The sequence below is a fragment of the Homalodisca vitripennis genome, chromosome 5, assembly GCF_021130785.1.
Source record: "Homalodisca vitripennis isolate AUS2020 chromosome 5, UT_GWSS_2.1, whole genome shotgun sequence".
Lineage (NCBI taxonomy): Eukaryota > Metazoa > Arthropoda > Insecta > Hemiptera > Cicadellidae > Homalodisca > Homalodisca vitripennis.
Window position 1 is genome coordinate 164,090,268 of NC_060211.1, and position 17,431 is coordinate 164,107,698.

A 17,431-nucleotide genomic window follows, 5' to 3' on the forward strand; every position below is an offset into this window, starting at 1 on the left:
GAATAAATGGTTTGGCGGACAAAGGTTTGGATCTAACAACAAAGTAATCGCACAAACAAATGCGAAATTTTGAGGAGTTTCCAAAATCAGCTCAAAAAATTGGAAAGCGCTTAGACAAGTGTATATAGTTGAAAGAAGATTATATTGAACCAATTTTTTTATTTGGAAAAATTGGTTTTATCTATTTTTTTATGGATTTATTGAATGGCCCTCGTAGGTACACCATTAGCCATTATATTCAATGAATGTACGATACATATTTTAATACAGTAGAGTCCCGTTAATCCGACCTAATTGGGACCGAGCCCTATTCGGATTATGTGATTGTTCGGATTAGCCAGAATTACAGAAAAATACGGCTTTAAAGTTGAGAATGGGTCTATTTTGTTATAGAATTATCAAAATTTTTTATTAAAATATGTTTTCTGACTGTTGCATTGTATTTCTTGACAAATAAACGTGTTTGCGAATACTAAGCACATTTACCGTATTTAGTGTGAGAGTTCTATTGTTAAGCAATGTGAGCGTATAGGATATTGTACGGGTCCACGCGCTACGGGACGACGAGAACCTTGGTGATAAGGAGAGTTGGAGCCACATGCAGACGGTGCAGCAGCGCTTAACCTTGCACTACGATACTTAGAGCAACAGGCTACTGCTACACCTGCCGATATCATGTTTATGACACGATGGTGAAACTACGCGTCATCCAATAGACTCTCTTCAATGCGACAGAAGACAATAGCTGAATTTATGTCTTTTCAATTAATATTGTACTCAATAATAATATCAGTACTGTACGTCCAATTTTTGTTTGATTTCACTTCTTAATACAGTAATTTAACTCATACTTAACCTATAAGTTTCAACTTGGTACTGTATTTAACTTCATTATTTTTGTACTGTACCGCACACAATTTGTCTTATTAAAATACTGTATGTCTATTTAATTAAAATTTTCTTTGTTTATGTACGATATGATGCACCCATTTTCAATTTTTAAGTAATTAGTTCCTACAACTGTCCATTATCGTTATAAATAATTCCTCCTGGACCTGTTCGGATTAACCGACGTTCGGATTACACGTGTTCGGATTAGCGGGACTCCACTGTACTATGTTTTGGTTATTTCATGTCTATATTAGGTTGTATCAAGAATCATGAATTTTATTGCCATTTACAACTTTACATTGAATAGACAAAGTCAACTTATTATCTAACTTACACAAACAATTGATACTAATATTGAGAAATAAAAAAGCAAAATCATAAGTTGTATTTTATTGCGTTCTCTATGAAAGCATGAATTATGAGTACAGGTAATTAAAACTGTTTTACATAACCGCTTTCTATCTTCAAATTGCATCTTTTTGTATCACATAATTACCTTTTTGTATATTTTTAAATTTGGTGCCGCCTTAAAAAAGTGTTTTCTATTGGCCTTGAGTATTTTTCGTTTCAAAAAATAAAAAAATTTTACTTTTCAGTTTCTTGATTTTAATAAAACTATTGAAATAGAAGTAGAACATTTTATTATTTCTTAATTTTTAGTGACTAATGTTGTGTATTCTCTCCAGTAATTAGGAATGCAGATGAAGATGTTCAGAGAGTGCAACACATTTATTGACTCCATTTAGTAGTGAAGTAAGTTATATTCATTCAAAGAAAACAACATCTTGGCATCTTATTCCATCTTGTTACTCCATGTTATGTTATATCTAAAATGACTTCTAGAGGAGCATTATCTGGAACCCTAATGTATACTAGGAAGGTTCTCCCAACAACTCAGATGTAACTTATGATAGGGAAAATTTCCATTTCAACACTTAATCCTGTTTCGTTATTCCAGAAAGGATATTATTATATATTGTCTCCAACAGAGGTGTCCATTACCATGAAAATGTAGTATGTTCCTTAGCACATATTAGTAATGCGTGGGTATTGGAATAAAACTACATCTCTGCATTTTATTCCGTCTCGTTGCTCCATGTCATCTTTCAAAGTATTCCTATAGTAGCACTTTTTGGAACCCTAATGTAGACTAGGAAAATTGAAACGGTAACTGTGAGGTAACTTATAATGGTTTGGAAATCAATGCCATTCCAAAGCCAAAACAAAAAGTGATGGTTCCTAGTAATTGTGAAGCAAGTTGTAGTAATAGTATACTGCATTTCCACAATTTGGTTTGTCTTCTCCACATGTTTTATATGTAAACCTTCCAAAGTGATTTCGTTGTCAGATACTTGACAAACACATACTTGTCCAATACATAATAAAACGTAAGTGGAACCAATCTGGAACAGCTCTCTTTCATTTGAAAAACATTTTTTTCCAAATTCGTTCAGTAGTTTCAGAAAAATCGGTAGACAGTTTGAATTGTGTAACCTCCTCCTTTTTGGAGTCAGTTAAAAATATGAATTACACTGTTGTTTTTATTATTATACAGAACAATATTGTAATACACTTACTGTTGTATCTGTGTTATCAACTGATTTACTAATACTGTAAATTTATTTTAGAGAAAATACAGTTCAGGAAATTCTCATTTTTCAGCAATGTGAAATATTTGTCCGGAATGGATGGTTTTGTGAACTTCAATACAAAATCAATATCTATGCAAATGAGCAATTTTTATCAGGGTCATCGACAGAAATCACTACTTAGAATATTATCAGTATTATAACCTGTTATATCCTGGAATAATACAAAAAATGGCACTCACGTGTAGTTTCCCTTTGCAAACCGAGTGGTACAGACGGTCTCTAGTGCCGAGGAAGGGTAAAGTGCCGGAGAGCAGCACGTGTAGCAACACGCCAGCTGACCAAATGTCCACCGGTTTGCCGTACTGTTGCCGCTCCACCACCTCAGGTGACATGTAGTGAGGTGTGCCTATCCTCCCTGTAGCACAACACCACATTATATCAACTATGTCTTGACAAAGTGCAAAGTCACAGTTAGAAGAACAAAACTTAATCAGTTTAGAGTTTAAAACATGTGTTAACAATTCATAAGTTAGGATGTAGCAAAAGAAAGCAGCACAAAGTCTCCCATTATATTTCTACGTTCAACACGTTTGATACTATGTACAAAAAAACTGTATACCAAAAGAAAACTTCATTCAAAGTCCACACACAATACCACACATGTTGCTGTTAAAAATCACATATGAACCCGTTTGCAAATAAGAATAAACAACAGGACTAAAAGAAATTAACCCAGAGCACAGTGGTAATTCAATCCATAAAGTGACTGCCACATATATACATTCAAATAGTTATATAAATATATTTTCTGATGAACATCATTTAGAATTAGACTAGAGATAGGTTTCCTGCAGTCTTTGTTTTGTCTTGCAATTTATTTCACATATCACTACAAAATTTATCATAGTGTAAATATTTCATTTACTTTCAATGAATGACCTTTTATCGGAATTTGTCAAATTAGAACCATTTTTAAACGTATCAAAACAAGTTATGAGGTACTGCTACTACAAACCCCTAATCAAAAGTTGATGTACAGAGTAAAGACTTTATGAATAATGTATACCATTAAAACAGAAAACTAAACTCATATAAATAAAATGAGAATTGCTCACATATTTTTATAAAAATATCGAAATTTTTTGCCATAATAAAACGTTTCTATGCTTTTACTATCTTTCATCGGCAAAAAATCCTGCATTTTATGTTCCAGTAGTGGCCTTCCTCTTTCCAAAGTATGCAGTGAATTATGTAGTTTTTACAGTTTGTTATGTAATAAAACAGAAAAACTGGTTTCTTGCTTAAAATTAGTTATATTTAATGTTTTCGGTTCCCAGAGTACAGTGATGTATGCAAGTGAGACACATTTTACGAACTATGTAGTAGCGTCACTTTTCTAAAATCACTTGTAAATTGTAATCCATATGTACATTAGTTTTTTTTATGGTACCACTGAATGCATCCAGTCATCATGTGGACATTTTAGGCCCATTTTACAATGTCCTTATTGAAACACCTGTGCGCTCTTATTATTCACTCATTTGTCATCTAAAATCAAATCATAATTTGTACCCATATCACTTTATCATTCTCATAAAAGTTCAGGTTTCAGCTCATTTACAAACTCTCAAAGGATGAATCATTAACCCTCAACACATGTTCTGTACAGATTTCATTCATTTATTAAAATCTGTACTGATTCACGGAAGGAGTAAGTTGTCCAGTAAACAATGCAAAATCTACTTATATGAATTTACCTTGTTATTCTTTCTTCTAGAAAAAAATTTAATCTTACTACAACTTCCAAATTCAACTATTTATTATTTTCCCAGCATAATTCTATTTAAGCATCTTTACTATAATGAATTTCAGTTAGAATTTCTCAAGATAACGGATTATTTTATCATATGAAAGAGACTATGATTGCCTATGCAGATAATTCTTGCACTATCTAATATTGTGTTGATCATGTTACTTATCAAATTAACTTCATATAAATAAATATAAGAAGTGTTTCAAAACTGAGTGATGAGGTTTCTCTTTGTACGGATTCAAAATGGAAAAAGTAGGTTTTAGGTCATTTTATTCAAGCTTAAACTAAAACTTAGCAGCCTAAATAAATAGGTATCCAAACTCAATCTGAAAAAGTATTCTTTTAAAACCAATCTAGTGGTGTAAGGGTATTGTGGTGAAAAGTGTTCATTGTTCTAATTAGATCCAGTTTTTAGTTAATAGTAAGAAATTTTAAGAGATTAGAGTAAGTAAACATATTCATGTTAATAATATTCAAACTTCAAATACAAATTAGTACGTACTAAACTAAGCGACCGCTATGATGATAGCTTTTACATTTATAATATACATACCTACACAACACATACATAAAAAAATAAACCACTCCACTATGTTCTATCTAAATAGTTTATTTACTTACCTTACTTTCTATCTGTTTTCAGCATTAACCCGTTAACAATTTAAATTGTTTGTGGCCGGCTCAATATCATAGCTATGAGGCTCCAGAACACTTTTTAGTTCAAGACCGACAATGTGGACAATAGCATCACATGTTAGATCTTTTTATTCACTATTTGTTAATACCCAATAATACAAACACTAAACGGATCATTAACAAACAGTGGGTTTGTATGGTGGTGTGGTGGATTATTTTTTTAAATTTTACAATACTAAAAACTTTTCCCCATGATGCTTCAATCCTTGAATCTGATACTGCGTTCTATGTCTCAGGAACCCACAATTTGAATTGGATTCTCTTCAGAAATTAAGGGATGCACCTTTTCTTAGTTTAATTCCTCAATTAAGAATAACCAATCTTAATTAATAAGTCCTCTTAAATATTTCTAAAGCACCTTGTTCAGAGGGCTAAATAAGGGATGTGACATTGGAAATAAAAATAATGTTCTAATAGGATATCAGACATTTGCCATATCACAAAACTCCACATTTCAAGGATCAAAATCTACCCTTTTGTCACATGAGATAGATAAAGAGAAAGATAATTTAGGACATAAAAATTAAAATGCGTAGAATGGACTGCTACTAAAATAAGAAAAAAGAAGAGAGAAAGAAATGTGTTTATAATCTTTAATTCAAACACTCTTTTGACAACACCTGGTTTCATTTTCTCCTGTCTGGACTCCAAGCAGTTTTCGGGTATGTTTAATTTCTTTTCTTCCTATTTTTTTTTTTTAATGGCAGTCTATTGCCGCAGTTGTAACTTTTATGTGCTAATTATCTTTTCATATGATGAGAAATCTATCCTCTAAACGTTGTAATAAGGGTTTTGTAACATTTAACAATGGCAAATGTCTAAAATCCTTTCATCCTTTCAAATCTTTCATCATCAATGACAAACTTTAAACAAAGAAATGTTCTAATGTCTCTACTAGCAAGATTTTCAACGTGTTATTTTATTTCATAATGTACAACTTGCTATATTCAGAAAAATTGTATATTGCCAAAGAACCAAATGCAAGATAAGAAGCAATAAAAAACAATATTTTAATAACTTTTGTTGCGTTTTTACTATAGAAATATTTATAATTGATACAACACATGTACAAAAATATTACTACAGTATAAATACAGCAAAAAAGGAAATTTTCTCTCATATGAATATATAAAAAATGATTAAGCACAATTGAAACTGTATAATGTATGTAAATGTAATAAGTCTGGTAAACTATAAAAAATTAAATTTCAAGTTCTTTCACAGTGAATTACAGATATTTATTAATTTAACTGAACATTTGTTGAGCTAACTTTTAATTCTGATTCTATAATTCAGATATATCATTGCAACAAACCATATTCATAAACACTATTAACAAGGTGTAATATATTAAACATAACACTACCCATGTATAAATTAAAATATCTGCTGGTTTTCGAAAATCGTTTAGTATTTAACTATTTACAAAAATCAACATTTTAATTTAGTAACTACAAACACATTTAAAATCATTGAACACTTGTTCTTGTTTATTACACTATTATTTAAAACCCAATACAACTAACACAATTACAAGAATTCACAATGTTAGCATGCCCATGCACATTTAACAGTTCATGCACAACCATCATTAAACAATATCTAAAATAGCTGTAAAAAGCAACAAATTACATTAACCATGCATATAAAAATGCATAAATGCTGCTTGAACACATAATTTCCCAATGGCAACTAAAACTTCTTTAAAAAATCAATCTAAAACAGGTTTCAGCCACTTCAGTCTGCCTTACTTGCAAACTTGTTTCTCGCAACTCAAACATAACTAAGCGTATGCAATGTATTTTTATCCTATATTAAACAATTATGAGTTCTCAAAAGAGATACCTGTGCTTATAAAATCCATTAATTTCTTAAAACCAATAATAATAATAATAATAATGACATTACCTAAAAACCATCAATTTTACACTTTAGGTAAATATGAACATTAATACGGACACTGTAGGTAATTAAATTGGGTTCTATCTATATTTTAATGCAAGAATAATAAATAAAATAAATTTATTGATGGTTTAATTCAAATTATTACTTAATACAATGAACACTGTGTTAGTTCAACACATACCAAGTAAAAAAATTCAAACATTCAACACTTTTTTTTATTTTAACAATCGGAAATGGAATCATCCCACCAATTGTAAGACCTAGCTTTGAAAAATGCACATTTAACATAATTAATATACTTGATTTTACTTAATATTAGCATAGTTCCTGATATACTGTCATATTTTGTATTTCTCTTCAAATTTAATCCTTAAAGCCCCTTACCAGATTAAAAATTAAAAACACTCTGACTGAAGCCCAATCACAAAACAACAACAAATTCCTCAATGTTCAAGAAATTCTTGCTGGAATTTCCAGAGATCATGATGATCTTCAAAGAACCACAAGCTTCTACAGAACAACACTTTCAGAGGCCAAGAGCTGCCATTGACTGGAAACTTCAAAAATTCTGAGCTCCCTGAGAAGCTTTGGACCTTCTAGAGGCTTGAATTCTGCAAATAACTTGACCTTCTAAAGACCACGAGTTCTCAGAAACCAAGAAGTTCTATAGGAAGGAACCTACCACATGCCAGAACTTTCTAGGGATATAGAAATTTATGAACTTCCAGCGGGCAGCCCAGTTTGAGAATGTTCAAAAAAAGAATTATGTCTCCTGGAATCAAACTTTTTTGAACCACAGAAAAAGAAGTATTGTTCAAAGAAAGGCCACTGGTAATCAAGAACACAATTCCCTATCTTCTTCCAGTATAACAGGGAACTCAGGGCCAAAACCTTCTTGAGTCCAAGAACTTTCAGAATGTAGTAAGAGAGTTTCTAGAGGCTTGGAACATCCCTAGGCTGAAAGGTCCCAGAGGATACCTTTAGAGGTTGAAAGCTTCATCCTAAAGGATGGAATTTTTTATACAGAGGAATCTTTCATGAGCCTTGAGATTCCAGATGCTGAAATCTTCCAGTGGCCAGGACTTCCCAGAGGTTAGAAGCTTCCAGGTGTTGGGAGGTTTAAGTCCAGAAACTGATGGGGTCTAGGTCTAGAAATCCCATTGGTCAGAAATTCTAGGAACGCTATAGCCTGAGTGCTTCTGGAGGGTACTAGTTTGTAAAGGTCATGGCTTCAAAAGGCCATATATACCCAGAGGATGGGATTTTAAGACTGGATGTACCCATCAGCAATAAACTTCTGGAGGGTGGAAGCTCTAAGATCACACATTTCTATAGGCTGCAACATGTCTAAAACTTTTTAAAAGACGAACATTTCAAAAGGCTAGATGCTCCAATGGTGGGAGTACCCAAAAACGGAATACTTCTAGTAACAGGAAACTGCCAGACTGGAAGCTCCCACAGCTAAATGTCGGAAGTTGCCACAAATTTCAATTTATTTCGAACTTCTACGTCAAAAGGCATAGGCTCCAAGAGATACAGCGGAGCCAAATGCAGATATTTCATAACAGTTCTTCCAAAAGGAGACCAGGATAATCAAAACATGAGTGATTATACAGGCAAGAAGTTTTTAGCGTATAGGTTAAGCCATATCTGGGTGATCCTAGTATCTGTAGTATAGCCCTCCCAGAGTAAGGATTAGTCATATTTCAATGGATATGGATAATATTTTATCCATAGTACTGTATTTTAAAATATGTTTGTAATTCAAGTTATTAAAACAGGTTATAAAAATAAAAAGGGGTTGGGTAAGTACCCAGGAAAGAGTTGTGTACATAAATAAAATGCCCAAAGAGTACCATTACACCCCAAATTTATTCTAGTTTTAGACTATGTATAGTTTAACATTGTTTTTATAAATAAATTAATTTTACATGAACTGGAAATAATACATCATAATTTCACTGTTTTATCACCTGTCACCAACATCACATTTCACATAGAGGAACAAATAAAGGAAGACATCATATTCAGTGATTAATCACATTTATATTTATTCATTCCTTTGTGTTCTACAAGAAGTGACAATAGCAAATAATGCAAATCTAAAGATGATCCAACATTGCCAGTTGACCAACAAAATAATCAATAGAATATACCCTATCACCATTAAAATAAATAAAAGACATACTGATTTAATTTGTTATCTGAGCTAATAATTTTAAATATCTCAAAATTTTTAATATTTGCGATTTAAAACATTCTACATACAATGTTATAAAAACCAAAATATCACAGTAAAAACTTTTTTTGAGGCAATATTTGTTTTGTTTTAGCATTTAGCACCTTGTTTATTTGAACTAGATAAAAAAATTATTGAAAATATAATCATTAGTTTTTAGTAAAATAAATTTTAAATAAACTTTTTCTATACAACTTATGTTTAATCAGTAAGAATACAACATTTCAAAAACTTAAAACATTATTACAAGAAAATAAATTCCAAGCAAGTATTGTATGTGTTTGCGAAACTTAAAATCATAATATCTTTAAAAAAATGATAATTTTAAACTCATCAAGGATTTGTTTATTATTTTTAGAGACAAATTTTAAACAAAGTGATACATACCATGATCAAGATTAATACAGTTACAATTTTTAGAAATGTATTCATCACCATTTTATAAACTCAGTATTTTGTAAAAAATATCCTTTTTTAATATTTATTTGTTTGCTTAATTTATATGTATATTATTACTTTATATCAATAGTATGATTTATTCTTTACAAGAATACTGAAATAGCCATCACACACCATCCTAAATTAGCTTACCTGAAAAATATTCAAAAGTATGAAATTTTTGTATTTTAGAAATAAGTAACCTGGCATTACAAGGAAGAGTAAAAAAAGCAATATTTTCATGTCCAAAATACAATTAAAAATGAAGTTTTAGTATTAACATCATCATGATTTTTTTACCACTAATTGAAAGAAAAAACAAGTAATATAATATATTTAACTAAAAGACATCTAAACACTACCAAGAAAGTAAGCACCTTCCAGTAAACACATTATATGAGTGATGATATATTCTTTACAATACTAACAGTTAGTGACTAAAGTAACTGATTTAGTGAAATAAAACGACCTAAATGTTTCTATAGTTTGTTGGTAAGGTTAGAATATTAGTTAGTGTAATTATTTATAACAATGTAAACAAATTAGTGAAAAACAATTCACGTCCTTTAAGTTACTCCTACAAAAACTTTTTTATAGTAAAAAATGTATTGATTGAAGCCTGTTAAAAAATTATACCAATTTAAGCAGCAAGATATTGTTTGACATCAGTCTCGGACGACATTTAAGGTTTTCTTTTTCAGTCTTCAAAGAAGATTTTCATTCGTCACATTTCAATTTGACAGTTGTGTGGCTAAAGAAATGACCATGTAAAAGTACATACAGCCATGATTTAATGAATTTACTTTCTCTTCTTTGTTGAGTCAATATTTTCAGGACACAACAATATTAAGAATTAAAGAATAATACATGCCCTTCAGCATTTAAAACTACATTTCCAAATTATTTCAATGAAATTAAAATTGATCTTCCCACCAAACGGAAATACAAAACAATTATTATTGTCTCCGAATGCGAAAGAAGGAGTAATGATATTTAAACTAGGAATAAACTAAACTACCGGAAAGTAACTACCGTTTTGTTCTGTTGTCATCCCTTCAAGAACGTACACTAGATTTGCTAGTTCGTTAATTCTTTACTGATACCATAACACTTGATTTGCAATTTTCTATTTCCTGTAGTTACTTACAATGTTTAAACATACAGACTGTAAAAGGATGTATTGTATTTTTAGAACTTGTTCCAAAAGCCAAATACTGTACATCTGATCCTGTAGAGTGTTTTGTAATACACAATTGCCTGGTAGAAAGCAAGGATTGTTTCCTCTCCATATCAAAGAGGGGGGAAATATTTTTATCCAACTCACATTCTGGGACTGTAAGAGGAGAGGTCTTTCAGTAAAAGGCTGTATGCGTTTCTAGTGCCTTCTGCAAAGTTAGAACCAAACATATCCACCATTTCTAGGTAGAAATTAGTGATTTTTGTTATTTTCAGCTCTGATGTATTCAAGCAACAAAAGCATCAACATCTTGTGGGTTGTTTTATTAAAAGATGTTTTTATATAGTCAGACTAGTATTCGATTTCAGGTACAGCTGTATCAAATCAAATAAAAATCATCTATTCTCCAAAAAATTAACAAAAGATACATTAACATTTTTTTACAGATTTTATTAATATAGTAAAATTAAATATTTAGTTCTTTAAAATATATTTTTTAAATAAGCTTTTGTTATTTATTTTATTATTTAAGAACTATTTCAACATGGGCTAAAAGAGCCTGTCTGTGAGAACGCGTCATCATAAAATACTAAGTTTTAGTTGTAAACAAGAACCATACAAGGGGAGTTGCCAAACCTTTTCACAATGAACTCTAAGCCATCATTCCAAAATTCTTAAATTTTGAGTGGATTAATTATTACTAAATCAATCATATCTATAGGAAAAAATATTATTCTTTTTGATCGAACACGGATAATCCTAACTATAAAAAAAACCAGATAGCCGGTTCATAAAGCTGCCTTTTCCTTCAGAGTACATAAGACGGAGTATTCACAAACCTACTCTTTAAATACGTCTAGCTCAACAAATATACTTTTCATTGTATTCTATTCTATATGATCTTAAAGCATGTGACTTATAATTTAATGCAGTAGAGTAACTAGGACTTGGCGTTGAGGGTGGTAATGAATCTGATTGAAGTGTTAGATTTATTCCACACTGATGAAATTAATTTCAATTTGAATAAAATAGATAAGCTTAATTTAAATTTAAACAATTAAGTAATATATTTCAAATGATTTGAACACCAGTTACACACAATTTCTTTTATTTTTAGGATTTTCAGGAGGGTTTTATCCCCCTCATGATCCCCCCCCCCTCTTGTTACACCACTGACTTAATATAACTTCACACTTTACCGATCATGTTACTAAATATTATCGAGTAACAGACGTTTTATGATTAAGATTACTTGTTTATAAGTAATATCTCAATTAATAGATGACTGTAGAAATATGAATTGAAAAAGTCCAATTTCTATAATTTCCTTATAGAAATAAATAACAACAGCTTTCTCTGAGCAGGGCATTTAGCACAAATCACTAAAGCTAGATTCTATCAGCACTAACTTAAATGAATCAAATGAATCAGAACAACCACCTTGCAACGCAAAGATGAAATTAGCTCTAAGCAAATTAAAAAGAAAATGCTCTCTAAAACCGATAAGTAACAGTCCTAAACGATCTAGTCATGCCAAGCAGTGGGACTAATGTGAGGTAGTTATTAGTGGAGATACCATTATTGTCTGCTGCTTCTATTTTCTCCAAATCTGGTAGGTGATCGAATGAAATACAGTTAGGTGCTAAAAAGAGAAACACAATACAGTGAGCAACGAGTGAGGCAACCCACAATCAGAGGACACCCCTGTCTCAAACACTTGTTGACCAGACTGTACTTCTACAATTTTCTTAACTAACTGTGATGTTAAAAATCAAAAAATACATGTACACTTACTTGTTTATCATTACATCACTGAAAATGTGATTTATATCAATTTTACTACGCTCAAACAATAGAAGAAAACGTCTCTTGCTATCAGTGTAATTTGGCATTTGACTCTTACAAATGTGTTCATGTCATCTTTCGATGATGATTGAATTACACAAATTCTGTATTATAACTGGATTTCAGAAGCCCATTACAATAACTAAGCCTTTAATCTTTATACTTCAGGCCACACATAAATAATTACATGATTGTCAAACTTTGGGACAAATTACGATTAAAAAATATAAATTTCTCAGAAACGTAATATTCATTTTATCCTCCTCTTACAATTGTGTTAGTACTATTATTTATTAACTCTTTTGCAAGTAACTGATGATATATCATCAATGATTAGGTTGTAAAAATAGACCCATGAATAGTCAGTACTATGCAAGAAAGCCCAGCTGCTAATATATCAATGATGTAATAACATATGACTTAAATTACATACACTGCACATTTTTTAAGTTTTAGGCTGTTATTTTGGTTTATAACAATCAATGACTGTAATTTTGTAATAACTGTAAAATATAGGAAAAAAATATCCATGATCCCAATTGAATGTTCTGTGTTTTATCAAATAACAAGGTAATCAAAATTACAAGAGACATAATTGTTTTAATCCATGTGAAAATTTTGTTTTTTTAACAACTATACTATACTGGTAAATTTAAATCATAATTTACTGATAATGAGAACAAATAATAAACAGTCAGACACGTCAATCTTAACCATATTATAAATTTAATTGTAGTTGTTTTTTATTTAGTTGTTTTCATCTTCTCTAATAAGTATTATAAAAGTTTAACCTACAGTCACTTTTTATTGCAACAACTCAAACTTCCAAAGGCCATTTCTTATGAGTACAAGTTTTACATACTTACACATTACCTATCCTTGTTTATATTGTTAATTTTAAATTTGCTTTTAAATATAAATACTATGATTTTTAGATTAATGGCATTAAATAAAAAAAAAAAATATATAGCCTATTCACACAAGTTTCAATACGTGTATTTTATTTTGTGGCAAAAACGACTCAACCAGACTACTATGCTTGGATTACTGATAAAACTGTATACCTTCCTGTAATTTTATTCTAGAACATTACACACACTTTCACTAACCTGTACAGAAATTTTCATCAAAACCCAAATGTACTGAAAATATATTTTTCTCCAACATCCTATACCTCAGTTAAATGCCAAATTAACACTTTCATTTACACAACTGACCGCTTATCAGTTTTTAATTTATCATAACTTTACATGAGAAATGCCCCATTTTAAACTAAACCGTACAGTTTATTGAGGTTTGGTGTGAACACGAGTCTCATTTGATTGCAGTCGCAGCTATTAATATTACATCATATGGTTCAACAAGCTTTGAGCACAGTGTTTTTGTTAAGACATTAAGAACATATGAGGTAAGACCACACAGTTACGGGAACCTTACCCTCACGGTCGGAATTCAAGTAAAGTTGCCCCTGTGGACTTAGGCTGGGCCGAGACATTGAAATAAAACTCTCTGTTCAAAAACAAATACAATAATGAAAATTCATAACAAAATCAAGCTGGCACATAATAAAACTAGGCCTACTCGTGAACAATATCAAAACAAAAGAATGTTATTTCTTGACTTGTTAATGTATTCTTATACCTTCTATTACACTAAATAATATTTCCTTTTTTCAATTAAGAGTAAGAGAATTATTATATACTGCACTGTATAGGAAGAGACATAAATGTTGCTAATAGAGAAAGTGAAGAAATCTCAACATTATAATGATTACTCTATGACTAAGTAACCTACATTGTAGCCTTGCAACTGACACATGAATTCAATCATTAATGACTGAATTCATGACTAGGTGAGGAAATACTCTTAATAATAGTCTTAAATTCTAAACTCATAAATGTTTTCGGTACTTTAGTATTATATGGAGGTCACTTTTATACTCTGTCCCTATCTACTTGTTATTACGCTGTAAAAGTAGGTAAATATGTGTGTAAGTATGATAAATAGAGAAAGTTAAAGTTAACCTTTAGGAGCATTCACATGATCTGAGTTTGCACTTAGGTACTATCTCAAGGGACACTTTTCTTCTTGCACCAGATGTGCGGAGTGATATCAAAACGTGCCACCCTAACCCGCACTGATGGCCAGGAGCATTTCCGATGGACATTGGACTTTCTGGCACGTGATTTGAGGTCGGGAAAGTAACAATCAGAAATCCTCTTGACCATCAAAGCGGAATATGGTGGCGCCATTCGGCACCATACCAAACTTCTGGTGAAAAAAGAAAAACATCTCTTGAGATAGTACCCAAACTCAAACTCAGATCATGTGAACACTTGTGAAGGTAAACTTTAACTTTGGTACTACTAGTAACAAATTCATGATAACCTAATCCAAACCTACTTATATTGCATAATAACGAGTAGTAGATAGGGCCAGAGTACAATAGTGGCCTCCGTATAATACCAAAGTAGCTATGATTTTCTTTGATTCTTTGATTTTTCTTGATTCATCACAAATGAAGAATATTACATAAATTATATCTAAAAGCATTAGCCCTACGGTGGTGGATAAAGCAGTTACCGTAGAGAGCTGTAACATGAAACAATCCGCAACACTTCATTCGCTATTATTAAAGAACTATAATAGAAGAGTTGTTTTATGGAAGCTATATTTATATGAAATTATTAACACATACAAATTGTGTGAATAGACAATACGGGATGGAGAAACTACAAACAGAAGATAAATACAACTTTTCATATCTGTCATTTAAAGATTCAATTATTTCATAGATTACTACAAAATTTTGTATATACAATAGTAAAAATTAATGTAACTTTTGAGATTTTTTTCAATTCAAAAAACTTTTTAAAATATTCATTGCTCAAACTGATATATTTTTATGACATGAACTTGTTAACTCACCTAAAATAGAAATAATACATTAAGAAACTACTTATATAAATATTATTTTTATATAAAAAATCTTTTACGAGGCATAATCACAATACATTTTTGAGACAGTAATATATCCGAGTAATTTCAACAAAATAATTCCTGAGTGCTTTTTATCGTGGCGTAATGAAGAGTATCAATTGTACGGATTTTTAAAACGGGTATTATACGTACTAGCTTTGAGGTGAATGACGAAAATTACATAGACATTTATATAAGTATGGAGCAGCTTACCCTCATGCCTCCTCAATGAAATTACATACTTTCTTTCTCAGATGATATCCATTTCAACTAGTATGCCTGTATTGGACACATTGAAAATATTCATATACAGTGCCTCAAACAGTAGAACAGAAATTCCATACGTAAATTTCAAAATCACCATCGAAATTAAAATCAAATCACTAAACACACTTGCTGAGATTATGGTGATTCAAATTACTATATAATTATTATAATTGTTCCTTTATGGGTTGATATTTTTGTGGAGCTGGTCCGGTAGAGATCCCTGAGAGGTGAATGCCCTTTGACCCACAATTATTTCTCCCCTCACAACATTTTCAGTTTCTTTACTCACCTGACAAGCAGTACGAATGTTAACAATTTTCATAAGTTGTAATACATTTTATTCCTCATTCATGTCGGGTTTGATTCAGAAAAAATTTGTCTGACACATTTTAAAACTTATGACTGATATGTTGAAAATTATGTTCATACAGGTAAATACATTATCCGTTGGTAAAATTACGAAAAATAGATTATCATGTAAACATTGTCTTTAGACACAAACAATACACTGAATATGACAAATTCCAAATATGAATCTGTAATTAGTACTAAATTTAGAATAGTTCTGATCTATTGCGGTATTTATCAAACAAAAAACAGGGTACGGAGCATCAGTGTTTAAGAAATGAAATGAAACAAATTGGAAATTGGTTATAAAAATATTGATATTAGATCAAAAGCTTTCTATAACACAAACAACTATTTTTACAAAATAAATAACGTTTTCTGACATTTTATCTCCCATGTTACCACAATATCTTTACTGTTGGGTTGCATTTTAAAGTGATAACTCAATCCAGAATCAAGAAGGCTACCACTACAATTTATAAAATTAAAACAGTATCATAGGTATAAAATATTAAAAATTAAGAAACATGTTCTACCTTATAATCATAAAAATATGAAATCTACAAAAAATACACTCAAATTTAAAATATCATCTAACAACATCATCAAATAAGGTAACAATTTTTAAAATGGCATAGACTTCAAAATTTGAAAAAACTAAAGATATATATATATAAATCTGATTTTATAAATAAATTATTACACTGTTTTACTACAATATTTTCAATAAAAAGATACAATACACTTATTTCATATGACAAAAAATTTCTAAACACAAGTGATTTTCGGTAAAAATTCCTTTATTATGTTGTTTAATTAATATAACGTTGGTTTTAATATTGAATAAAATAGCAAATATTGCAATACTTCACTGGTTTTTATAAGTCGGTGATGTTGTTAGTTAATATGTATTATGATTATGTGTGTCATAAAGTATGATAACTTAATTGATGACATTAACAGCAATGACATAAATGTCTTGTTTTATTATAGTATTTGGTTTTTTCCCATGGTAAAATAACCATTAATAGCAATTTTATATTGTAATTTTTTTTTTAATTACATTAGATAAACCGATCATCAAAATGTTTTTATACAGGTATGATATAAAGCTCAAAATCCAACACCTAAATTGCTTAAAACATTTTCCATTTATTTACATTTGGATATAATCTTTTACAGATTAGGTCTATTATTCCCCATTTTATGCTAAACAAGGAAATAAAATACATACAAAAATT

The 17,431-nt window shown here is 30.4% G+C and overlaps 1 protein-coding gene across 10 annotated transcripts in view; it reads right to left on the reverse strand.

Moving 5' to 3' along the window:
- LOC124363097 (peripheral plasma membrane protein CASK) overlaps positions 1-17,431 on the reverse strand; it is a 522,470-nt gene that overhangs the window by 475,684 nt on the left and 29,355 nt on the right. For 8 of the 10 annotated variants that reach the window (XM_046818218.1, XM_046818214.1, XM_046818213.1 and 5 more), the window contains exons 6-7: positions 14,034-14,105; positions 2,723-2,898 (exon numbers count right to left, since the gene is read on the reverse strand). In XM_046818218.1, the coding sequence (XP_046674174.1) occupies positions 2,723-2,898; positions 14,034-14,105 (248 nt within the window). Of the gene's footprint in view, positions 1-2,722; positions 2,899-12,327; positions 12,394-14,033; positions 14,106-17,431 lie in introns of all 10 variants that reach the window. The other 2 variants (XM_046818210.1, XM_046818216.1) reach the window with 2 other exon arrangements.